This window comes from Hirsutella rhossiliensis, assembly GCF_020360975.1.
Source record: "Hirsutella rhossiliensis strain HR02 chromosome Unknown scaffold00001, whole genome shotgun sequence".
NCBI lineage: Eukaryota > Fungi > Ascomycota > Sordariomycetes > Hypocreales > Ophiocordycipitaceae > Hirsutella > Hirsutella rhossiliensis.
The window spans coordinates 808,196-833,708 of NW_025408667.1; the positions used below are offsets into that span (position 1 = coordinate 808,196).

At 54.5% G+C, this 25,513-nt stretch overlaps 6 protein-coding genes across 6 annotated transcripts; 5 read left to right on the top strand and 1 right to left on the bottom strand.

The window, feature by feature from the left end:
* Positions 1 to 1,999: 1,999 nt before the first annotated feature.
* Positions 2,000 to 3,341, bottom strand: HRG_00064 (integrase core domain-containing protein; the record flags this gene model as incomplete). Its single annotated transcript, XM_044858535.1, has 4 exons — positions 2,000 to 2,477; positions 2,668 to 3,036; positions 3,084 to 3,180; positions 3,236 to 3,341. 4 exons carry the CDS (start codon positions 3,339 to 3,341, stop codon positions 2,000 to 2,002), a joined length of 1,050 nt encoding a protein of 349 aa, XP_044724935.1.
* Positions 3,342 to 8,433: 5,092 nt separating this feature from the next.
* HRG_00065 (pregnancy-associated plasma protein-A domain-containing protein) lies at positions 8,434 to 10,080 on the top strand (the record flags this gene model as incomplete). The annotated part of the gene is made up of 3 exons (XM_044858536.1): positions 8,434 to 8,694; positions 8,798 to 9,393; positions 9,468 to 10,080. The coding sequence occupies 3 exons, from the start codon at positions 8,434 to 8,436 to the stop codon at positions 10,078 to 10,080; spliced, it is 1,470 nt and encodes a 489-aa protein (XP_044724936.1).
* Positions 10,081 to 11,272: 1,192 nt separating this feature from the next.
* HRG_00066 (DDE superfamily endonuclease domain-containing protein) lies at positions 11,273 to 12,291 on the top strand (the record flags this gene model as incomplete). Its single annotated transcript, XM_044858537.1, has 2 exons — positions 11,273 to 11,908; positions 11,956 to 12,291. 2 exons carry the CDS (start codon positions 11,273 to 11,275, stop codon positions 12,289 to 12,291), a joined length of 972 nt encoding a protein of 323 aa, XP_044724937.1.
* A 3,560-nt stretch (positions 12,292 to 15,851) lies between these two features.
* On the top strand, positions 15,852 to 17,684 carry HRG_00067 (carboxylesterase family domain-containing protein; the record flags this gene model as incomplete). Its single annotated transcript, XM_044858538.1, has 3 exons — positions 15,852 to 15,977; positions 16,047 to 16,274; positions 16,335 to 17,684. 3 exons carry the CDS (start codon positions 15,852 to 15,854, stop codon positions 17,682 to 17,684), a joined length of 1,704 nt encoding a protein of 567 aa, XP_044724938.1.
* A 2,985-nt stretch (positions 17,685 to 20,669) lies between these two features.
* HRG_00068 (major facilitator superfamily domain-containing protein) lies at positions 20,670 to 22,487 on the top strand (the record flags this gene model as incomplete). Its single annotated transcript, XM_044858539.1, has 1 exon — positions 20,670 to 22,487. One exon carries the CDS (start codon positions 20,670 to 20,672, stop codon positions 22,485 to 22,487), a length of 1,818 nt encoding a protein of 605 aa, XP_044724939.1.
* Positions 22,488 to 24,108: 1,621 nt separating this feature from the next.
* HRG_00069 (glycosyltransferase family 25 (LPS biosynthesis protein) domain-containing protein) lies at positions 24,109 to 25,484 on the top strand (the record flags this gene model as incomplete). Its single annotated transcript, XM_044858540.1, has 3 exons — positions 24,109 to 24,306; positions 24,386 to 24,600; positions 24,674 to 25,484. The coding sequence occupies 3 exons, from the start codon at positions 24,109 to 24,111 to the stop codon at positions 25,482 to 25,484; spliced, it is 1,224 nt and encodes a 407-aa protein (XP_044724940.1).
* Between the last annotated feature and the right edge of the window lie 29 nt (positions 25,485 to 25,513).

A 25,513-nucleotide genomic window follows, 5' to 3' on the forward strand; every position in this document is an offset into this window, starting at 1 on the left:
AGCTTGGCCTCTACTCAATCGTTCCTTTATCTCCTCAAGCCCAACCATTCGTTGGAACTCGAGGAGCTTCTGCCTCGGCAATGCCTTCGTCAAGCCATCTGCTCGCATATGTGTCGTAGGCACCCAATTGACCCGAATTCGAGCATCTTGAACCTCTTGTCGTAGCCAATGCTGATGAATGTCTACGTGCCTCAGTCTCGTCGAGAGCTTCGTACTCTCCTCTTTGAGAAGTCTGATCGTCTGGGCATTGTCGCATTCCACTACCAACGGAGAGGGAATTCGGATGTCCAGGAATTCAACAGACGGCTCAGGAAGATCGCCTCCTTTGACGCCTCTGAGAGAGCAAGCAACTCAGCCTCCGTGCTTGACGTCGTGACTGTCGCTTGCTTTGACGCTCTCCACGCCACTGATCCTCCAAATAGGGTCATGACGTAGCCTTGTGAGCTCTTCCTGTCGACTGAATTGTCTGCGAACGATGCGTCACTCGAACAGAGGAACAGCTCCGCTTCCTTCGATCCTCCTCCGAGACGTAACGCGTACGATCTCGTTGCAAAGAGGAAGAGGATAACTCTGTCTGCTGCTTTCTGGTGCTTCTCATCGGGATTGTGGTTATGTCTTGCCAGTCGGGATACGGCAAACGCAATATCTGGTCGCGTTGAAATTGCTGAGAAGAGCACGGAACCAACCTTCTGGAGATACTGATGTTTTTCCCTTTCATTTGCTTGGCTTGTAGCTGGCAGGAGCTCTTCGTCAGAGATCATTGGCGTGTCTGGGAGCTTGAGAGACTCAGGGGCGTTGTCGTTGTTTAACAGGAACTTATACGCGATCTTGTCGATATAGGCGTCTTGCGTCAGCCAAAGCGTCTTCCTTTGACGATCGCGGAGGATACGAATCCCCAAGAACCAGCGAGGTTCTCCAAGCCGAGTTAGGTTGATCTTTTTCTGTAGTCCCCGAGTAGCTTCTTCGACGACCCCTTCGTCCTCCTTCCGGAATGCCCAGATGATGTCATCAACGTAGAAGAAGACGGTCACCGCTCCTTCATCATGACACACGGCTCCTGGGAACTTTTCTGAATCCCAGTTCCTCTAGAGACGACGTAAGCATCTGTTGCCAGAGGAGCGGCGAGCGGCGTAGTCCGTAGAGAGCTTTTCTCAGGCGTAGGACTTTCCCTCTTCTGGAACCCCGGTGGCATCCTCATGAAGATAACTTCTTCGTCGTCGAGGGGGGCATGAACAAAAGCATTGACTGCATCCATCTGTTCCAATTCGAGGTCGTGTTTCGCGGCAATGGCCATTAGCGTACGAAACGACATTCCTGCGAGGGTAGTCGCTCGAGTAGGCAGGTCCCCCTTTCTGCTGATTGCCACAGACAACGAGGCGAGCTTTGCACTTTTGGAGATTGCCGTGCTTATCAGTCTTATAGATGAATACCCACTTGCAACCGAGGACCTGCTTTCCAGCAGCCTTCGTCCAGAAGACCTCGTCAAACGAGCCCATTTCCGCATGTGAGGCCAGGTGGTCTCTCTGAGCCTGGGTGAATTCCTCTCTATACGGGTGTTTTTCTAGTTGCTTCTGCGTCTGTGGAGGCTCGGGTAGGTCTCTCTTGTGGACTTTTGCGCTTTTCGGTCTGAACAACCTTCCTGCTGTGAAGGCTCCGTGCACCCCGTCCTCAATTGGCACCGGGACGAAGTCGGCAAAACGGTCGATGTATGACTGATCCAGCTCTGGTTGATCAAATGGTTCCAGAGCTTTCAAACGCGATTCTTTCATCAGGCCTTCAAGGTCGGCTTGAAATGCCGCTCCTCCAAGAGAGCAACCCACCCTCAGGGTGAGCCTCCTCTTCAGGATCATCCTGAACACGGACTCTCTTCTGAGCTTGCAACGGCTCCAGATCGACTTGGAAAGGGGCTTTACCACCACCCCATTAGGGTCAGCGTATGGAAAGTGAACCGAAAAGACTCCATGTGGTTCTTCTTCCTCCGGGTCAGAAGCTGGTGGCGTTAGGTATGCATCTTCCAGCTCCCGCTCGCCCGTAGTCTTCTTTCCTGCTCTTCGCTTTGTTGTTGTCCCTGCTCCTCGACTTCGTTATCTTCAGCCATTCTGATGTCATCATCCTCGAGGTCCTCGATATCAGTGTCTTCATCGGTCTCTTCGTCAAGGATGGCCTGATTCGCCGTCTGGTCTTCCGGGATTTCAATCTGTTGGATCATCTCTCCGATGCTCGCAGGCAGCGGCATCCGCTCGCCTCCTCCTTCGAAGAACGTATACTCGTCAAAGACAACATCTCTCGTTGCAATGACCTTCTTCAAGAGAGGGATCCAAATTAGGAAAATATTTGTAGACTTATAACCGATGAGGTATCCGATGTGAGCTCTCGGGTCGAGCTTCCACCTCTTCCTCAATCCAAGCTGTGCATTTGCTGTCATTGCGTAGGCTCGGCAGCCGTACGCACGAAGATGTGAGAGCTGATTTTTCTTCCTGTGAACAAGTCAATGGGAGACTTCCAGTCGGCTTCTCCTTCGTTAGCGTTTTCAGCGGCGAATCGAGGCTCTCTTGGCGTTCGGTTTCGGAGGTAGCAGGCTGCTTCGATGATCTCTTTCCATAGTGAATGCGGTAGTCGAGAGGCAATCCTCATGACTCTCGCTCTCTCGGTAGAGATCCTCCTGACCTCTCGGCTCCACCATTCTGGTCCTGAGTGTTGGAAGCTGACATCGCCTTTGTCATCCCTTTCTTCCTCATCCAGGCTGAGATTTTCTTCGTGAAGAGCTCGCCGTCAGAGCGCACGACATTCGTCTTAAATCCAAAGCGAGCGAGCATAAAGGAGGAAAAGTCTTTCAAGACAGCTCCGTGTTCCTTTGCCTTGTAGGTCTTCATGAAGTAGGGAAAGACCATTCCAGAGAAGGCGTCTGTGATAAACATCACACGGACGTAGTTCTCGTGGTCTCTCGCAAGGTCGGTCCAGTCTATCCAGATCTCGTAGCACGGCTTGTCTCTTTCCTCGTCAGGTGGACGGCGGAGACTTGCCTTCTGACCTTCCCTGAGCACAGTACTCGCATTCGACGGTTTTCGGCCCTTAATCCGGACCCCTTTGTAGGCCTAGCTTGTGCAAAGCCATTGACCAGGGTGACCAAGACGGGCGTGCCAAAGCTTGCCGTCTCCTTGAGAGGCAGGTCGAGGATCTCTTGAGCCGGCTCTTCGAGCTTTCCTTGTCTCCTTCTTCGATGCCTGGAACGCACTGTTGAAATCCGGGAATTCGGTTTCCACGGGCTGGTATTCAACAACAAACTGCTGATATTTCCTCTCGGTGATCCCGATAGTCTGGCCCTTTCGGACTAGCCTCATAGGCTCAGACAGCGTATCCCAAAAGATCTGATCGTCGTCGATAAGAGTCTGCAAAGAAACCAGGCTCGATGAGAAACCGGGACAGTAGGCAACCTTCTCCCTCATCCTTGGTTGCTATTTCTGCATTTTCTTTCGAATATCTTCAATTCTCCTTTTCAGGACAGGATCGTCAGCGACTCTCTCTCGTGTCATCTTGAGATACCTTTCAGGGGGCGGATTATAGCCCTCTGGTCTGGCTTCTTCGATAACCTGCCAGCAACCCTCGAGCTCGTGTCCCTTGCGTCTGCAGGCAAGGCAGGGATCTCTTTTGGAATATGGCTCCCTTTCCAAGGGCTCTCTGTCCAGCTTCTTCTTCTTCGCTGGCGGTACTTCGTCCGCATCGTCTGCGTCTGCTGCTGCTTTGTCCGCATGAAATGCGCCTCCTCTTTTGATAGCACCTCGGGGTTTTTCTGCTTCTCTGCTTTCGGCCAGATGCTTCACATCTCGCACGACTCTCTCAACAGTCCATTGACTCTCCGTCGGAGCTTGGGCTGCAAGAACGGCGGCGACTGCGGCCGTTGCTGCAGCGGCCATCGCGGCTACTGCAGCTGCTGCCGGATTGTGAACAACGGGGTTAACAGGAGCAGCAGCAGGAGGACCATATCGGTCGAAGTCGAACAGTTTCCCTGGGTAGCCTCTGATTTTGCGTCGAGTATCCTGCTTCCTTGTTCGTACTGGTAGCCTAGGAGTTATCCAGAGGCCTAATCAATGTGGCAACGTCTCTAAGCCACTGGCCCGTTTGGGCCTCCATTAGCTTATACTTATCGGCGTCAGACATTATGTCTTCCCATTTGTCGATCCAGGAGTCTAGATCCTTTGCGTTAAATCTCTTTAGGTGGGTCGAATACTTGGTCCTTGTGAGATTCATCATATATCCCGCTTCAGGGGCCGTCGACGCTTCTAGACGTTTAAACCACTGACGAATTGGAAGGTCTTCGTCGAAGGCGTTCTGCTTCGAGGATACCACTGATTCCTGCATCGCTATGCGAGCGTTGGTAACCAGTTTAGTCTCATCTTTATACTCTTTCCTCCTGATATCATAGTCCCGCATCGCGTCGTTATAATCTCTTCTGAACGGCAGAGAGGTCAGCGAGTCTAACAGCATCAGGGCGTAGTGGCGGAATTCAGGTCGCTCAGGAGGTTCGAGGGGTCCTCGTTGGTAAAGATCAGGCTATGGATCGTCTTGTCAGTTCGATTCCTGAGCTCCTTCTCCATTTGTCCCAGTTGCTTGGTCCTGAGAGGATCGCTCGTGCAGGGGCGGCAGAAGACTTCGACATCTCGTTGATTTGAGAGTGGTTTTCGGTCGGAATGGAAGTTACAGGAACGTAGTTCCTCCCGGCTCATGACTGTCACGAAAAGTAGGGCCAAATAGGCATAAAGTTAGTATTTCAGAATCGTCCGGTGCTGCTCCATTTTTCCTTCTGTTCTCTGTGTCTGTTCCTTCCTTCCTCGCCCTTTATTCCTGGCCACAATCTCGATCTTCTCCGTCTGCCTCACACCTCCGTCAATCGGGGTGGCTGCGCCCCACTTTTCCTAGGACACCGTCCCTGACGGCCGGGCTGACTGTCTCAGCCGACGCATCAGAAAGCAGGCCTGACGTCCTGGCTGACTGTCTCAGCAGGAGCATCAGCAAGCAGGGAACCTCTAGAGGTCCTACGAGCGGCTTCGCAACAAACAGCGCTCACATTGAAAGAAGAGAACGGGAGATGAGAGAGTCGATGGGATCTCTCTTGCTCGTCACTTTTGTGTCCTTGTCGTGTTTTGCGTACCAGCACTTCGGTTACTTTTGCCTGGGCTTGTGTAGATATGATAACACGATTCCTAGTGTGCGAGGGACGAGAGGAGATACTGAGGAGGGAGAATGAGATAACTTCATATGTTCAGTCTTGTCACCCACTTCAAACTTTGGAGCGTGGCCATGTTAAGTAACGCAGGCAAGGCCTTGTGCATAATAGACGTTCGATTAGCCATCCACCAAGCCAGTTTCACCACTCCAATCCCCGTATCGTCTGTTTCCATCGTGTCTTTCCTCGGATGGACACCCGGGCCCTACTGGAGACACCCTCGAGATGTGCAAGATTCTGAGGCGCTTGGACGCTGGGTCGAAAAATGGTTGGGAAGCTCCTTTTTCATTTCGGGCAACTTTGCTTTCTCTTGAGGCCCTGGAGCCGGTCCAAAACACGACGTAGCCAAGGATGGGGGATGTTTCTGCTGCAGAACCGCCGGCCATGCTCGACCCTGGACTGGGATTCAAGGGTCAAAAGCAACGGCAGCAACGAGGGCTTGCCCCCCACCCCACCACTCCATCGGCCGGGGTCCGAGATGTTCGAGAGGTTTTTATGCATGCAGCACGTCAACTCCTCTGGTCGGTTCAACCTTGATCTTTCAGTGGCCCCCGCCCCCGCAAACCAGCACGTCGAGCTCTCCGAGAGGTCGAGGTGATGGGCACTTGCGAGTCAGCGGCGACCCGGCCAGCCCGCAGGGCCCGGGCGCACATCAGTCGAGTTGAGCTCCCCGTTGATGTCATGAGCCCGACGTGAGGATTCTCGGCCTGAACTAGATATCGACGTCATACAGGGGGCGGCGAGGACCTTTTGTGTTGGCTTATCAAGAGGGAGGGACTTTTCATGCTACGGGGGCACCAGAGACAGGGAGCTTCACATTGTCTCCCCTCATCATCGCGGCCTTGATTCTGCCCCTAAAAGGGCTAGTCCGCGGCGTCTCTACTGTTGTAACCGTCGACATTGTACGATGTCTGTATATACTCGGGGGCCCCATATACTCGAGCTGATGTATTGCTAGACTGTCGGAACGCTCTGATGTCCCCTGTGCCCCTACACTCAGTGAGTTCAGGACAAAATCCATTGACTGATTCTCCCCGAGGTAGCCCATGCCATCTCTCGGGCGGGCGGGGAATAAGATGGCCTTTGCATGTTGTACGAGCAGCTGCCAGGCTGGCAGGCCCAAGACATGCCGTGATCGTTCATAAGCTTATATCGCTTTGAGCGCCATAGATGGACCGGGGTCTGCGACGCTAGCGCTGCGCTTGTTGGCGTTGAAACTGAGCTTAATCCACCCGATCCGCTGGTCTGATTGTGAGGATGGCTGGACATCCCTCCGGCCGATGGCGGAGTTTGCGGCATCCCGGGCGATTAGCTGCCGAGGCAGAGAAGCGTACCCACCGAAGATATGCTATGCCCTCGGTTGCATTGCCGACGGCGATGGAGATGGCCCGGTCTGAACACCGCCGTGTAGGCGTTGCTGACTAGGAGGGTAGAGCGTTCATACGCGATGCCATCTGAACAGTGCTGACAATGCAGCGCATTTTCTGCAACCCCGTCTCTGATGTCATGATAATGCAATTCAAGGCGGCATAGTCGAGAGATGCCAAGATGTGAAACCAACCACGGGGTTCGACGAGGATCACCCTCGACTCTCGCGAATCAAGTTGGAACGCAGCCGGCGCGTCCGACGACCCAAACACGGCTTGCCCAAATTGTGCTGCACGCTGGGCACATGTAGTCGCAAAAAAACGAGCCTGTGTAACAAGAAAAGCTCCTGCCAAGGCCACAATCTTCAGGGGTCGTGGAAAAGCAAGGGATGATGCTGCGGGGATTTGCGCGGTGAACTGGTGAGGAAGATCTCCCGCAAAGGATCCTTCACCTCCATCACATCAAAGATGCAGGTGTCGAAGCGTGAGCCTCGCATTGGATATATGCAGCTCCTGCCAAGACTCGACAACGGCCATTCATGAAGCAACAACCTAAGAACCACTGCCCTGGGATGATAGGAGGCGCTAGCGAGTCGTTTACGAGTCGCCCGCGTCGTCGAGGCCGATGACAGAGGGGTCAGGAAAGGCGGGCTTACACTCAACTCTAGACAAACGAGGCCTGCAGCTCCCCCCTTTTCAACATGGCCCCTTGAAGCGACAGTGCCCTTGACAAGAAATCAAGGCCAGGCTCCCAGGTCGAAGCCTATTGGAAGATGCACGTGCGGTCCCGAAGCGCCCTGGTCGACTTAAGCGCCGACGGAGACGCTAACAAATGTCGGACGATGCTCAAACACTCTAGAAGACCTCTTGCGGCAACTATGCCAAATCGCTTTTCACCGAGAAGCGCCTGGTCGGCCGGGGTTGGATATGACTGATGGATGGGAGGCCCGGTCTACCAACCGACACTGACAAAAACCCTGGAAGCGACATATTCACTGATTGCAGTTTCTGCCCCCTAGATACGTGGGACGGTTCAGGACGTGAGTGTATTTCAAACCTGGCCTGGTACGGGGGCGAGCAAAAGCTCCTTGCTTCATGTACAACGCAGCCCTGTACATGCATGTACATGTTGATACCTGCTTTTTCCGGGCTCTCGCAGTTACACACAAGCAGTCTGAAGTTCACCCTTGCCATCCGCTTGGGCAAAGACCATACGGATTCCCCACCGCGGCGCCTATCGACCAAGGTCCTGTTTCACGGGCGAATCTCCTGGCACCATGTCCTTCCCATCGACTAGCTGGTGGCCTTCTCTACTCTGTCCCTGGCCAACGGACCCCCTGTCGGTCCAGGGAAATGAACGGGCGCTTCATTCGCAAGGCCTGTCCTGGGACGAGATCATCTCTCCTCCAGGGATTGTCCTCGAATCTCCCTCAAGCATAAAGCCCATGATTACAGTCGGCAATCCACATGGCTCGTGATAGTCCCGTTGAACCGTTGCGAGCCAGGTTTCCCATCCATATGAAGCTTGCCAGCGTCTTGGCTGCTGAAGAAGCTTGGCGGGGACATCCCGTCATGACACGACTTGGCCCTTGACTACACCGAGGCCGCGCGCTCGGGACATGTTGCCCTCATAGCCGCTTGCACCTCGCGTTTATAAAAGCACTCGGCAACCTCCTTGAGTCCAGAGAAGGGCTTGGAGTCATCAGCCAAAGAAGCAGACACATTCCTTTGACACTCCTTTCTGGCATCTTTGCATCTCGTCTGGACGAGTTTACCTTCTTTCTTCCCTTCATCACTTTCCTTGTCTTTGGTCCAACTTTCCAACCTTCACTTGACTCCATCATGATTACCCAGCCCCTTGTCGTTGCTGGCTTCATGGCCACGGCCACCATGGCCGGCGTCATCGAGCGCGGAGAGGACACGTCCATTTGCGGTGCTCCAAGCCCCAGCAACGAGCAGATGCAATCCTTCAAGTCCCTCATGGCCCGGTCTGCCGAAGGGGGGATCTTCAACCGCCAGGCCGGTGACGACCAGCCCCTCGAGATCGCCACTTTTATCCATGTCGTTGCTGAAGACAACACGCTGGAAGGAGGCATGCTCAGTGTACGTTATATCCAAGAACACGTATCCTATCTCCGTCACTGTGCAGTCCGGGCCAGACATGCCTCACCTACACGGAAGCTAATGCAGCACGTTCCATGTCTAGAACGAGTCCGTGAGCAAGTCCGTGGAGATTATGAACACGCTCTACGCCCCGGCCAAAATCTCGTTCAAGATTCAGGACGTGACGTTTACCGAAGACCGCAACTTGGCCACATACGGAGACGACCGCGGCATTGCTATGAAGCAGCAGCTCCGCCAGGGCGACTCGAGCGTGCTCAACCTCTACTACGTCCGGAACTTTGGCAGGCCCGGGCTCAAAGGAGAATGCACCTTTCCCACGGCTCCCGGAAGAGGAGACCCTATGGATGGGTGCGCTGTCGCCTCCGATTCTATCCCCGGGGGACCGACTGAGAGGCGCGGCCAGCGCCAGCCGAACTTCCCGAGCCGGCCCAACACCATGAACGGCCGGGAGGCGCGCAAAAACGACCCTAACGACTTTGGCATCACAAAGGTGGGCACCCACGAGGTCGGCCACTGGTTCGGCCTGCCGCATACCTTTTCCGAGGATGGCACCTGCAGAGCAATCGGCGACACGCCTCCCGAGTCGGGGCCGGCTATGATGTGCCGTACGGGGCAGAACCGGTGCGGCGTCACGCCGGCTCAGGAGGAGGAGCTGAACCAGAACATCATGAGCTACGCGTAAGTGTCTCTTGGGCCGGGAGTGGAAAGCAAGGGAGTGGGTGGATCAGTTGCTAATCAAAAGGTAATAACAGGGACTGCCCAAAGCAGGCATTCACTCAGGGTCAGATGCAGTATATGAGACAGAATTTCAGAGAGCGCCGCCAGACGGATGGAAACAGCCAGGGCAGCGCAGGACGGGGATCCGGAAGACCAAACGGACCCGGTGGACCCGGTGGCCCGGGCCCGAGACCGGGTCCTCGTCCTGGGCAGCCCATGCCGAATCCCGGACAACCCTTGCCAAATCCTGGCGAGCCAATGCCAAATCCCGGCCAGCCAATGCCAAATCCCGGCCGGCCCATGCCAAATCCCGGCTGGCCCATGCCAAGTCCCGGCCGGCCCATGCCGAATCCCGGATCACCCTTCCCGGGCGCCGAAGGCCCAGCCGGCAGACCCGGTGGCAGTCCGGCCATGCCTCCTTTCCCGGGCGTGTCTTCCGACGGTGGCCCGGCCCAACCACAGGAGCTTCCGGGCTTCCCCCCCTTTCCCGGCTTTGACCCCAACGAGCTTCCACCTCAAGACGGGGGGGCCATCATAGAGGCAGATGATTCCGCCCCCGTCGTCCAGGCTGCGCCGCCCCCGGGCCCCGACGGATTCCAAGACGATGGACTCGAGCCATTTGACGCTCCGATCCAAATCTACTACTGAGAGCACAATCTCTGTACTCCGGGTTAGTAGTAATTACTCTTGCATTCAGACAAGGATGCATCGGCCCTTTTCTTTTCTGTGGTGACAGGGGTTTGCTTGAGACATTCTGTTACATGTATTTTTACATTCAGTTCGAATATCTGGCTTCCTAAGCGCAGCGCCGCTTATTGAAGCCAGCTTAAGCGCTATGCGCAACGACCCAGGTTTGATATAGCTGCCTCTTAGCAAAGTGGGAGTGAATAGAGATCTATGAACAACATTGAAGGCAAACATGACAACTTAGAATGACCTGCCGAGCAATTATCCCTGTTCTGTGGCTCATTGCCTTTGTTTCGTAGTTGAAGAGGCACTAGAGCAGTCGTCGAGCATTTAACATCCAAAATAGGGCATGTTGTTGTTGGCGCTGTTTCCTCACAGCTTGATGGCTAGAGGGGGCGGTATAATGGCTAGAGCTATCACATTCCTTTTCTCTCAAGTCGAGAGAGCCTGACTATATGGAGACGGAGGTATTAAACGCCCTTACAAGCACTGCGCTGTCGTTATTATAGCTCAAGATGACTTTCATTAAGTCCCTGCACATAGAAATGGGCACCCCCCTGTTTTGGGCACCCAAGATGGGTGCCCAACCTAAACGGCTGCGTCAACTTCAACAGCAAATTTCACCGCGGAAACGCATCCAATCTGCTAAAAAATTGACGCATGTGTCTTCAAGCCACTACTGATGAAATATACAGAGTCTGACATTCACAGCGCCCTTGAGGCAATCGCCAATGGCGGATCCGCCAAGAAGGCTGCTCGCGATTGGGGCGTCCTGAGGGCAACTCTTTACAATCGCATGCATGGTCACGAATGCAGAAAGGATGCATTTTCTGCTCTTCAGAGGCTTTCTCAGACACAGGAAAAGCAACTTACCGAATGGATTCTCATTCAGGACGCCTTGGGCCTTCCTCCCACTCACTCGCAGATCAGGCAGTTCGCGCAGCGCATGCTCGCCGTCAAAGGAGACCACACACCGCTCGGAAAACACTGGATGCAAGCATTTTTAAGACGAAATCCTGCAGTTCGGACCCAGAAGTGCCATCACAGAGACTCTGCGCGTGTCAACGGCGCTTCTACCGAGGTAATTCGGCCTTGGTTCAACAATTTCTTCCTTCCCGAGATTCTGGCTATTAAGCCGGAGAACAGGTACAACATGGATGAAGCAGGCATCATGGAAGGACTTGGGGAGAATGGCCTGGTCGTTGGCAGTGCTGAAAAACGATCTGTACAAAAGAAGACGCCTGGTTCTCGGGTCTGGACGTCGTTCATCGAGTGCGTGTCCGCTGCCGGCACCTTCCTCCCTCCACTCGTCATTTTCAAGGGCAAATCGGTCCAGCAACAGTGGTTCCCAGAAGATCTCAGTACTTTTAGTGACTGGCAATTCACTGCGACAAAGAACGGCTGGACTTCGGACCAAACTGCGGTGGAGTGGCTCGAAAAGGTGTTCATTCCAAGAACCCAGCCACCCGACCCTTCGGAGCGAAGACTGCTAGTATTGGACGGCCACGGAAGTCACGAGACGGTTGACTTCATGTATCTATGCTACCAGCATCAGATTCACCTTCTTTTCTTACCTCCCCATACCTCTCATGTGCTGCAACCGCTCGATTTGTCTGTCTTCTCCGCTCTTAAGCACTACTACCGCAAACAGGTCGGATTTCTCAGCCTCCTGACCGATTCAAGCCCAGTCGGCAAGCAAAACTTTCTTTCCTGCTACCAGAAAGCACGCGAGCAAGCGCTCACTGTGTCAAACATCAAGGGTGGCTGGAAAGCGACGGGTTTGTGGCCGGTGTCGATGGCGAAGCCACTTTTGAGCCCTCTTCTGCTGGAGAACAGCAACAGACGCAAAAGAACGCGAAAAATGTGGCCAATGCATTCAATAGCCACTTACCCACCAGTGACTGGCAATCAGACACATCCCAGATTGCGTGGTCGACCCCGAGGCGCTCGCAAGATCTGAAGGTTCAGGTAGTTCAATTCAACCAGCTAGACGACGACGTGCCCACGAAGAGATTGCTGTTCAGGAAGATCACAAAGGGTTTGACGAGAAGGATGGCCTTTAGCAAAAGCTCAATTGCAGATTCAGGCACTGGAAACACAATTGGCGGCCGTCAAGCCGAAAAAAAGGAAGAGGGTGGTCACGAGCCCGAATTCGAGGTTCGCCAATATTGAGGCAATACGACGGGCGCAGGAGGAGGTGAACGCAGCTGAGAATGAAGAATCTGATGAAACCGAAGCTGAGGTTTCAGAAATAGGTGACGATTGTATCGTAGTGCACGGTGGTGGGCAGTGAGAAGGGATTGAATTAATGGTGTTGAAAATGGTCGTGATTTTTTTGGGGTGCCCAAAACAGGGGGGTGCCCATTTCTATGTGCAGGGACTTAATTGGTAAAGCTTCTCCTCTCGAAATCAAAGAGTCTCTATTGTCCGCCAATCAACTTTACCATGCCCGTGCTACCCGAGCATAAAATCTTCTCTCGAATTATAATCACAGGTTTCAACCCAGAGCGTTTAGCTTCAAAACCATATGTCCTCGACAGCAGCTCAAGCCTTGGTCGAGTTCAACCATCCCGGTAAGCCATCACTGGTGGATTCTCGAGTTCTGTCGCACTATAAGCTATACATGGAGTAAACAGCAAGCGGCCGCTACCTGTCCGCCATGAATACTGAAGTCGACACTGTACATTGTCGTTCGGGCTTCGGGCAGTGATTGGTGTGGAAATTTTCCCACGAACAGTTAAGTCCTCCCAGACTCCGCATAACTTGGCAAAAGTCCTCCCAAGTCTGGCCTGTCTACTAGAGCCCTAGACTTACCAGAGACTGCAGTAAATATCCGCTCTAGATGACAACGAGCGCCGCCAAGTAGTCTGTCTCCTAAACTTGGGTGTATGGGCAGGGTACCGTCTTGATCAAGTATCATTAGCATGTGAGGCTTGACTTTCTTCTAGCCTTGTCGGATTCGCTGTTATCAACTGCACCGTATCACGGACTGATACAGCGCCTCTCTTGGAGCCAGGGAGAACGAGTACGGCTTCCAGGCCAGTAGTCGATTGGGGTCAGTGTTTACATGTACGTTTCGTTGGTGGCGAGGGAGTCTCTCTCGCCGTGGTGTTAATTTCATTTGCGGAATATTAATCTTCTAGACGGCATGCTTTCGAGACCTCTAAAGCCACAAGATATATACTTTGGAGCAAATAATGTACATTTGCGGCGCCATTCCTTTCACTGAGCCTTGGTAGATCAACCTACGAAGTGCCTCGTTTAGGCCTCTCTGGAAGTTAAACTGCGTCTGCCCTGATTGCGTCGACTAGCGTCGAGTCGGACTCTAGAGAGTACTGATCAGTCCATGGGCTATGATCGGTAGGAATAATTAACGACGGCAGTTATGGATAGGTAATCAAGCTTATGCGATGGTGCGCCGGCGTTCGTTGGCGAAGTCGAGGGGCGAGTAGAACTAGGGGTTTATAATGGCTACCCGTGGCCAGCACATAGATGACGCGCAGCAGTGATGCTATTGTAAGAATTGGTTCGAGCCATCTCACCTCACGAAGTACTGCAGTGACTTGGCGAGTATTACATGAGATACGTGTTACTTCGCTTGTTTCTTCCGTCTGTTATTATATCCGTGAATACTGGCATGTCATGAGAAGAAATGCTCATAGTGTTGGTCCCTGTCTACTACTCTAAAGACCGTTTCCCGGAAGCACATGCAACTATGACCGAGAAGGGCCGGATGAATGCAACCCATGCTGCAATGGCGCAGATACTAGGCCGACTTATTGGCGGGCTAGAACAGATGAAACGCCAAAGCACGAGAGCAATGCACATTCTATCTGCAGCTTGTCAAAGCAAAGGAGCTCAAGTGAATAAAACTCTGATGAGCTAGAAAAAAGAAGCACACATTAACCGTGGTTGGATGGAGATAGGATCCCTGGAATATGGAGAGACAAGAGGCACAGCTGGATCGGGGAGATGGATCAGGATTCGAGAATGAATGCGGCCAGCACACGTCAACGTCGCCATTGATGCCAGGCCAGGGTCTCGGCACCCGTGATGCGACTCCGCTGTCGTTTTTGTCCAGAGGAGCCTTGTGAACAGCACCAATGGTGAGGTCATTCGAATACTAGTGCCAACAAAGCGCCTGGTCAGAGGCGCAACAAGAAGGTAGGATCGCGACCGGGGGCAGATCGACGCCGCCGAGGCTTCTCCGAACACAAAGGCCAAAAGGGGCCATCCAAGTTCTCCCATGGTAACGGCCTACATCCGATGACTTTGAGCGCTTTGAGACGTGCGGCAGCTATTCGGGTTTGACAGACGGCTCGTCGTTGTGGGCAGCGTCGGCTCAGGCTTCAACTTGGCAGCATCTGCTCATGTCGATTCATCAAGGGAGCTGTTTACATGTAGTCCGGGCCTGAAGAACACTGTATGCTCGAGGTGCGGATCCTCCTCTTCTAGGATGCCCCCGACATACCTTCCCCATGTGGCCTAGACGTAGTCGCATGAGGCCCAAAGCCATGCCTACCTTGCCTTGCCGTGCGTACATGTGTAGCTGCGGTAGTACATACGGACAAGGTGCCACGGCGCGAGTGCTGTTCCTCGTCCGGTCTTGAGTCGGTATTCATACATGGCCTCGTTTCTTGGCTTATATGGGTGTTTGAGGACTCCGATTGTCCTCTGTCTCTCGGCTCAATGTTTCGTCTCGGGTTCGCTCAAGCCACCGCCCAGATTGAATAATAACCATCTCCTCCTCGTCGTATTTGTTGTACGTGGCAACAATCACGGCCGTTCTACAGACGCAAGCTAGGCATTCTCACTCTCTATTGCCGCTCATCCGTGCCGTGGAAACAAAAAGCACTCGGGTCTCGATGCCGAGTACATACCTGGACGGCCTGGCCAAGACTCCCGTGCCCCCGGACACCACCTCCGCAGCTCAAGGCCGTATCCAATGACAGTGGACTTCGGACAAGTAATGGACCGAACAGGGGCATGGTGTTCCCTCCCTCTCGCCCCTGTAGCCGCTATTGAGCTGGCGTTGCAGGAGTCCCTCGCGCTAAGAAGAGGCGGTGGTTGAAGCGAGCCTCGGCTCCCCAACATTGGCGCTCTCTGGCGCCCAGCTTCTCTCTTCAACCACTTTCATGTGCCAGCCCTACCGATCGGATACCTATCCCAGCCCATCGCCATGTACCCCGCAATACTCCTGCTTGCTCCCCGCGTGGGGAAGCGGGGACTCGAACCTTGTGAGTTTCCCAAAGGAGCAACGCCCCTGTCGACCGACGGCCACGAGGTCATAGGACCGCTGGCCGGATGAGCCGCACGGCCGAGAGCCCGTAGTCCAACGACGCCATCTTTATTCCCGGATTGACGGTGACGGCAACATGTGTGTGTGTGTGAATATACGAGTGCGTGTGTTGTCTTGTCACGCTACATGTCCAGCCTCCCCAGCATAGGTGTCTTGGTTATGTGGGGTTTTTCTGAGCCGCTATGCGCGTAGGGAGTAGAGACGCCCTGGAAAGGGATCAGCATAAGATCCCCTGTTTCCCCGTTGCTTTTCCCTTTTCAATGAGGCTCTCCGTAGAGGGTTCGGTACGGAGTCTAGCGGATAGCGGCCGTCTTCATTCCAGTTTCCCTCGTTTCAGCCCCCTCCAATAACAAGAATAAACCAAGGCGTGCTGTGCCGGTCACCCTGTTAAGCGTGTCTTGTACTTCTCCCAACCGCTCCTCGACGTTTCAGCATGAAGTTTCTCATCATACAGGCGGCATTGGCTGCTTTGTTCGTCCCCTCGGCCGGGGCCGTCCCGACCTCGGAACCGACTCCAACTCCAGACTCGACTCCAGCACCTAAGGTGCAGGGCCCAGAGGTGCGGCCGCCATCTTTCCCGGACCCGGACGCGGCGCCGTTCCCTATCCCGGACCCTGAGGCGCCGCAGACACAACAACAGCGATTCGCCAAGGTCAATGTCGACGTCCCAACTGGAGAAGGCAAGATCACGGGCAAATCGCGTCTGGGAGTCGAGGTTTTCAACGGCATCCCGTTTGCCGATCCGCCCGTCGGGCCCCTGCGTCTTAAGCCACCTAGGAGACTCTCGAGAAAGCTGGGCAACGTCGATGCTACCGGCTTTGCCCCGGCCTGCCCACAAATGTTCGTCTCTTCCGAGGCAAGAGACGGACTTGGAAAGATTCTGTCTACTCTTCTCCAGCTTCCTCTGCTAAAACAGCTAAATGGCCAAGAAGACTGCCTAACGGTCGACGTCGCTAGACCGGAGGGCACCAAGGCCGGTGACAAGCTTCCCGTCCTCTTCTGGATCTATGGAGGAGGCTTCGAATTAGGAAGCACCAACTCCTACGACGCCACTAGTCTTCTGGCGACGGCCAGGAAGAACAAACAGCCTTTTGTATACGTGGCTGTCAATTACCGCGTTGCCGGCTTTGGCTTCATGCCCGGCAAGGAAATCCTGCGCGATGGCAGCTCCAACCTCGGCTTACTCGATCAACGCATGGGCCTCGAGTGGGTTGCCGATAACATCGAGGCCTTTGGCGGTGATCCGTCCAAGGTTACGATTTGGGGCGAGTCCGCCGGCGCCATTTCTGTCTACAACCAAATGCTCCTGTTCGGGGGCAACGCATCCTATCACGGCAAGCCGCTCTTCCGAGGTGCCATTATGAACTCGGGCAGCTCTGTTCCTGCCGACCCGGTCGACTGCCCCAAGGGCCAAGCTGTCTATGATTTCGTCGTCGAACAGGCGGGATGCTCGGGCGCGGAGGATACCCTGAAATGCCTGCGCGAGTTGCCCTACGAGACATTCCTCCGCGCCTCGACTGCGCCCCCCGGGATTCTGTCGTACACCTCTGTCGCCCTTTCCTACCTCCCCCGCCCCGACGGCAAAGTCTTGGAGGACAGTCCGGACAAGATGACAGAGAAGGGCAGGTATCACGCCGTGCCTTTCATCATCGGAGACCAGGAAGACGAAGGCACCATCTTCTCAATCTTCCAGACTAATGTAACCACAGCTGACAAGATGGCCGATTATCTTCACCAGTACCTTTTCCACAATGCCCCTAGGGACAAGTTGAAGGAGTACGTCGACCTCTACGAGCCCGCGCTACTGCAGGGGGGTCCTTTCCGGACAGGTATTCTCAACGAACTATACCCTGGCTTTAAGCGAGTCGCCGCGATCCTGGCCGATGTCAGCTTCCTCTCGACCCGGCGCACGGTGCTTAAGTCGATTGCCAAGGTCAAGCCAGACGTGCCTGCCTGGTCCTACCTCTCGTCCTATTTCTACGGCACGCCCGTTGTGGGAACCTTTCACGGGTCGGATATCCTTCATATCTTCTACGGCATCTTGCCCAGCCACGCCATGAAGAGCTGCCGCACGTACTACTTCAATTTTCTCTACAACCTGGACCCGAACAAGGGCGTGGGCGGCTATGCAGAGTGGCCGCAGTGGAAGGACAACAACGATCTCATGTGGTTCAAGTCGTTTTTCAATAATAAGATTATCAAGGATGACTTCCGTAGTGGTGCCTTGGGGTGGCTCGAGAAACATGGGGATATTCTGCGTATCTGACAGGCTGCTTTGAGCTGGAGGCATTATCATATTTTCCCTTTATGTTTTGAGCCAGGGGATAAGTTTGATTTCACATGAATGGTCCGCATGTATAACTTGCCTATCGAAGCCTGGCGCCGTTGCTGAGACACACTGAGGAAGTAACGAGGACTTTGCGACGATTGATGGAATGTCTTGGGCACCGACACGGGTCATTGTCTCACCCCTCTGCCGAGTGTATACCCGAAAAGTTTCAAAGCAAGCGAGAGACCCGTACAATGCGCGTGATCCAAATAGACCGAGCTCAGGAGGTATCCAGTGCGCAGGTGAGAGGGAGGCATCAACGTCTACATCCACAAGCACCGAGATGTATAGTCGTTAAGCAGCTCAGAAACACGCAGGTAGAGAAGAACTTGCCACTACCTCAGATCCCCAAGCCTAGGGGGTGTCCCAGCAGTATTTGCCATTCAGCATATGTACGCATCAGAACGAAGCTTCCTTTGCAAGTCGGACGATCAGTCTTGGCAATCGGCACGGTGGTTCGTCGTTGATGTCGAGTAACGCCGCGATGGAAGTGAAATTTGCGAGTCTTAAGGCTTACAAGTATCCAGTTTGTCGGAGAGCCAAATACAATTGGATAGCTTCTCAACATGTATGCAGCTGCCGTGAGGTGTTTCAAGAGCTAGACGGGAGCAGTGGCCATGGGAGATTTGTGGGTGAAAGTCGAGCCTCGTGTTCGCTTCGACACCTGGCCTCGAGGCTATCAAGTTCAGTACGACTGAAAACAAAAGGGGTGCCCCGTGGCGCCCTGATAAACGGGGCATCCATCGAAGTAAGTCCGCTTGTTTCCATGGGGACGAGTTTGCACATTCACGGCGGTATTGCGCCGACACCGGTCCTCTCTCCCGCCGCTAGTTGAATGGCCCGGTAGTGTTAGTCCGGGAAAGGGGAGGCTCCCATGTAAGAGAACGAAGGGTGTCACCAGACTGCCGCGAATTAATATGCGTAAATAGGGAGATAAGTTACACGTGAGTGATGATAAGACCGCCGCCGCCTGCAAACTCGGGCGTTTCGAGGCGGGCAGTTTAATCCTTGCTTATGAGCCAAGATCAGGGTGGTTTTCCATACATGGAAAGGCCTGCAATCGATAATCGGTATCGGCCCCACATTTATTGCAAGTATTGCAATACACCTTTCCATACTTGGTCCGTGCACGACGACAAAATGTCACTGAAGACACCTTCGACAAGATGGACAAATTCACACCATATGGTGAATTAAAAATACGAAGTAATTGATTGAGCTCAATGATAATGTCCAAAAGAGAGGGTAGGCAAATCTTACGTGTTTTGTTCCAAGACGAGGAGGGAAATCAGACGGGAATTTGCACGAATTCTCACGCCACGGTCACGCCACCGCCCCTTCCTCTTCAAGACATTGTTCTTCACCCAATGCTTCAACCAATTCTCCTTTTCAATTTGGTCCGCATCCAATTGTGCCCTTTCCCAGGAGATCGTACGACGAGCCCTGAAAACACCCGTTCCGGCTCGTCGCTCATCGCTGGCATTGATAGGATGTCTATTGCCATTCGTGATAACTTCGGCCGTCGGTTCCTATGTCGCTCTTGAAGCCACCATGATAAAGCAGTTGTTGGCGCAATCTCATATGGATCACCTGAGATGTAATCTTCATACTCGTCTTGACTTGTAGGTCGAGCACAATTCTGCAGATTTCTTGAAATACGATCAAATGCATCAAGGCCATTGTCTTCTTCTTCGTCCAGTACATGATACGAAATTGTACCGTCGTTTGTATTTCGGTAAGAGTAGCAAAGGTCTTTGACCCGTTTGAAAGCAGTTTTATGCCACTTCTTCTAATTTGAGTGGATGTACGTCGTGCGATAGCTTGGATGAAGGACCAAAGAAGCGGCGTAATAGGGCGAATTCTCTTTATTGATAATTTCTTGGTCAAGGTAGCCTTTGAAGACACGGCCCAGATCCCACGCTTGCCCGTAGAGTTGATCAAATCCTTCGATGATGGACGGTTGAAGAGGAGATAAATTCTCTGCGACGTTGATGACATACTTTCTTGCCCTCAGGGTGTTTTCGAAAGCTGGCTGTGACAGAAGTACTGTAGGGATCATTCTGGGGACAATAAAGATAATATATGAGGCGGTTCCTGCCTTTGAACTCCGCTTCCCCTAACCCTTTTACTACCGGTACACTACTGCCAGATGAGCATGTTTTCATGATCCAAAAGCAGGTTTTTCTCTTGTCTTGGGAGATATAGACGCGAATGAATCCGAAGCAATGGATTCAGAATCGAAGAAACATAACTAACACAGGCTCAGAATCCATTGTCGCCAGGTGATAATGGTATGCTGTGGGTTGGTGGTGAGGCTGATTTTGTGGATGTGCGGATTTGTAGCGGGGTTCCAGGCCCACAGCCCTGTAGGTAGCCCCCTGTAGGAACCCTTGTTAGTGGCGTGGTTCAGCCAATAGTATGGAAATACATGGATCCATATCCATACCTATTCCATGCCATTCATGGAAAGGGTATTTCCATATTTAGATATGGAAAACCACCCTGGCCAAGATCCTCTCCTTGTCCCATAGACAATGCAGCCCTGGTCTAGTTGTCGAACAGCTCGCCACTTGGGACATGCTTCTTCCTTGTCTTTCTTTTCTTCTTCTCTGCTTGGGACTCGGCCCCGGCGGATCCGGCCTTGGGGGCGAGATTGAAGACGGCTGGCGCTCTCCGCACACAACCTGCTAAAGTCCGGTCTGAGTCCGCGGACTCTGAAGGTGGTCCGTTTCCGCGGGAATCTTTCATGTTTCATAACAAGGAATATGTGCCTTGCGTCTTGTTCTTGATCTCGCATGCTCTGCAACGTCAAGGGTTCTGTTCTCAGTTACCGTCCGCTCGCCAGAGTCCCGAGTCTGGACCACACATGACGACGGGCAGAGGGACTGACAGTATAGAGGGATCATCGCCACCACTCTTATCATGATGGCAACGTCCCAAGACGACGCCGAGGGCCAGGCCAAGGGCGGAAGCAGCATCTCCGGCGGCGGCGGCGGCAGCGGCAGAATACCGTACTGGCGCCTGGTGGTTGATCAGGCCGGCATCACGCCCGAGGTGGCCAGGTTCCCCTATCCCGGGTCCGGCACGGCCGAGGACCCGTACCTGGTGCAGTGGATCCCCGACGACCCCCGGAACCCGATGCAGTTCAGCAGCGCGACCAAGTGGTTCATCACCATGACGGTTGCCATCGCCACGCTGGCCGTGACCCTCGTCTCGTCGGCCTACACGGGCGGCATCGTTCAGATCATGCACGACTTCTCCATCGGCCAGGAGGTGGCCACGCTGGGCGTCTCCCTCTTCGTCCTCGGCTTCGCCGTCGGGCCGTTGCTGTGGGCACCCCTGAGCGAGCTGTTCGGCCGCCAGGTCCTCTTCATCGCCACCTATGCCGCCCTCACAGCCTTCAACGCCGGCTGCGCGGGCGCCCGGAATGCCTGGACCCTCATGATCCTGCGCTTCTTGGCTGGCGCCTTTGGCTCCTCGCCCCTGACCAACGCCGGCGGCACCATCGCCGACATGTTCCCGGCCTCGCAGCGAGGGCTTGCCCTGGCCATCTTCGCCGCCGCCCCCTTTCTCGGCCCCGTCCTGGGCCCCGTCATCGGCGGCTTCCTCGGCATCACGGCCGGCTGGCGCTGGGTCATGGGCTTCCTCGCCGCCTTCTCCGGCGCCCTCTGGATCACGGGTTGCCTCTGCCTGCCGGAGACGTACTCGCCCGTCCTGCTCCGCAAGCGCGCCGCCGCCCTCTCCCGCGCCTCGGGCCGCTGCTACGTGAGCGCCGCCGACCACGCCCAGGGCAAGATTTCGCTGGGCGAGTCCATCAGGACGGCGCTGCTGCGGCCCTGGATCCTGCTCTTCCGCGAGCCCATTGTCCTGCTCCTGTCCATCTTCATGGCCATCATCTACGGCACCCTCTACATGCTCTTTGCCGCCTTCCCCATCGTCTACGTCAAGGGCCGCGGCTGGAACCAGGGCGTCGGCGGCCTCGCGTTCCTCGGCATCATGGTCGGCATGCTGTTTGCCATTGCCTACACCATCCCGGCCAACAAGCGCTACGTCCGCATCGAGCGCGAGCACGACGGGTTTGCGCCTCCCGAGGCCCGGCTCCCGGCCGCCATGATCGGCGCCGTGGCGCTCCCCATCGGCCTCTTCTGGTTTGCGTGGACCAACGACGCCTCGATCCACTGGATGGTCAGCATAGCGGCCGGCGTCCCCTTTGGCTTCGGCATGGTGCTCGTCTTCCTCAGCATCATGAACTATCTCATCGACGCCTACACCATCTTTGCCGCCTCCGTCCTCGCCGCAAACTCGGTCCTGCGCTCCTTGTTCGGCGCAGCCTTCCCCCTCTTCACTAGCTACATGTACGAAGGCCTGGGCATCCACTGGGCGTCGTCGATCCCGGCTTTTCTGGCTCTCGCGTGCGTGCCGTTCCCCTTTCTCTTTTACCATTACGGGCCGGCCATCCGCGCGCGATGCAAGTTCGCTGCCGAATCGGCCGCCTTTATGAGGAGGCTTCGAGAGGGCGCAGCCCAGTCGGAAGAGAAAGTGGTGGACGAAAAGGCGTCGAGCGAGAAGGACGAGGTGTCGAGCGGCGATGGTGAAGCCACGGAGAGCGAGGAGCTGCCGTTTGAGCCGGTCACGGGGACTCTCTCCCGTCCGTCCATCCGTACTATGGGATCCAGGACATACGAGGGTAACCCGTACGACATTGACCGGGTGAACAGTCGGCGTTCATTTGTCGCATGAGACATACAATACGACGAATGCTCTTCTTGTCCTACTCGGTGCCTATTCTTATTTCTTGTCAAGCATTGCACTCCGTACGTTCTCATGTCAGGGGACATTCTGTACATGACGCAAAAAACGAAGATGGAAACGAGACATGAATGCAATTGTGGGCGCGGGAGGATGTAGGTTGTCGAAGCACGATCCGGATCTCATCGTTCACGAAACGACGGGATGAATCTCTGAAACGAAGGTGTGCTTGAGTTGAAAAGTGTACATAATAACTTCGGGAACACGTAGCGATTTGGCTCTCAACAACATGGTCTGGGAATGTCGGGCATATATACAAGAGTCGAGCCCGGTGAAGCCCCCCTGTCGACTTCCGGCCCTCTTTGATGCTTTCCATGGCCATGAATAAGTACTCTGCATATGTGTGTATGCCGTTCGCTTGTGGGGGCGAGACCGGGGCCATGGAGAGACAACATGGCAGGGCAACAACTCGGCCTTCACCGAGACGCCGCTACCCGCAGCTCGAGCGCCAGCGTGGCCACGGGATAGGCTGCAGCTCGCCAATCTGACCGATTTCTTGGAGCCCCCTGCATCATTTTGGCCCGTCTCATCATTATGGCCCGCCCGTCTCATTGGCGTCGAGATGGCGTCAACCGGGCTGGGCGTTACATGTCCGTACGTGGCCTCGGCTCCGAATCTCGGCGGGCCGATTTTTTTCTCGTACGGTTGCCTGTGTCCTGAGACGAGCAGGGTTCGGAATAAGATCCGCTGAAAAGGACTGACTCGGACAGGCTCCACGGGAAGTCAGTCAGTCACATCACTACACCGGTATTGCTTTTCCAGACGGGAGAGATTTCAACTACAGTCTGTCTTACCCTGCGTAAGGGTATAGAATAATACGAATAGAGGAAGTGGCTGGTCAGTTGAAAGGCCTCGGATTGCAGGACTATTGGGCCATTACCCACTACGTTTATGGACAGCCCTCTCAGCTCCGAAACTCTCTAATGTTATACGGGTGGTAGATGGTGTAGTTTGTCCTGCGCACTTATAGGGGTATCGACGCCCTCTTTGGACATGGTTACCCACCCTTGATTTTCAAACAGGATACTCGGAGCTTGACGGCACAGCAATCGGGGCTACTGGACCCGGACGAGCCTATCCCGAGCTCGCCCATGTGTTTGCTCACGAGCGCTCGCAAAGCAGTCTTGTGATGGATTCACACGGAGCACATGTACATGCATGGCAGCCTATAACTCGAGGCAGAGTCAACCACGAGTAATGAATGACAGTGTAAGTGGGCCTGATGGTTCGCCTAAGTATCGCATTGACCACTCGGCAAACCCAAGGTGCCGGGGCCAAAGAACGGGGGTGGAGTGGAAACACGCGGGTCCCTGGCGTCCCCGAGCCATGTATGGGAGGGCTGCCATGGCATTGCAAAGCTGACAGTTTTAGGCTTGTCCTGTAATTAGTGGGCGTCGTATGTTTCCGCATGGCCTCTGGGTAGATGACACTCGTGAACCATGATAATAAAGGGCGTGGGCATGGCCTGCCTGCCAGCTTCGACCTCTCTTAGCTGGTGCCCAGTAAATTCCCATTCCTTCTTGCCTGTGGCCGACGCGGCCGGCTCGTCGAGATGCCCCGAACATACGTGCCTGTGCGGACGGGGTGGGCCTTTGGCGTCGTCGCCTTCTTCTTCGTCATCCTCATTCTTCACAATAGCCGACGCCTGGCTGCCTCCGGTTCGCTCCTGCAGTTTCCCACCAAAGTCAAAGCTCCAGAAACACAGGGCCAAGACCGTCTGCTTGACGACATCTACAACAGCACGCTCGGGGTGGGTCAAGAGAAAAGCATCTTGCTGCAGCAAGCTTCGCTTCAGCATGGCTAACGTCTCCGCCCTTCCCTTTTTCTAGTTCGAGAAGATCATGGTCGTCAGCTTGCCCTCGCGGACCGATCGCCGGGATGGCATGGTTCTCCAATCAGCCCTCACCCACATGTCCATCGACTTCATAGACGGGCTGTCAGGCTCAGCCGTCCCGGAAAAGGCCATCCCGAAGATAGAAAACATGGGGCACATTGTCGACGCCGAGCTGGGATCTTGGAGGGGACACATGAATGCGATTCAAGAGTAGGCCGTCCGACGAACCCCTGACTTGTCGCGCAACCGACACGAGATCAAAGTCGCTGAGACCCGGCTTTAGAGTCATCCGCCAAAACCTGTCATCGGCCTTGATCATGGAAGACGACGCCGACTGGGACATCAGACTCAAAGAACAGCTCCGCGGCGTCGCTCTCGCAACCCGAGCCCTCACGCAGCCGCTCATAGGATACCCGGACGCCTACGCTGATCCAACGTACCCCAAGCCGGCCAACAAGTCGGCATCCGTCGTTACCGAGATACCCTTCGAGAAACTTCCCAGGACGGAGCCTCCCAAAATCTCCCCATACGGCGACGACTGGGACGTCTTCTGGATCGGCCACTGCGGCCAGACCTTTCCACACAACGACAACCTGGAATTGCCCAAGGGTCGTGTGATTCGACACAAAGATGTCACGGTTCCGGAGAAGAAACATCTCGAGAGTCTCTACATTAAACCCTTTGTCCTCAAAAACGACTATCCCGATCACACCCGCGCCGTGCACCACTCCCAATGGGGTACCTGCACTCTCGGCTATGCAATCAGCCAGCGAGGAGCACGTAACATTCTGTTCCAGCTCGGCCTCAAGGGAGCCAATGCGCCATTTGATCTTATGCTTCGGGCATTTTGCGATGGAGAGCCGGGACGCGGGAAGAACAAGTGCCTGACCACGCAGCCGTCGCTGATGGAGCACTACCGACCCGTCGGTCCCTACAAAGACGAAAGCGACATCAAGAGCGGCGTGGAAGGCTTCAGAACCGAAGGCGAGACTAAAATGATTCGATGGAGTGTGAGGCTGAATACCGAGAAGCTGATCAAGGGCGAGCCTGATCTGATCGACAAATATCCCGATGCAGAGGAGAAGAAAGAATGATGACGGACTGCATTTGTAGATATTCATGG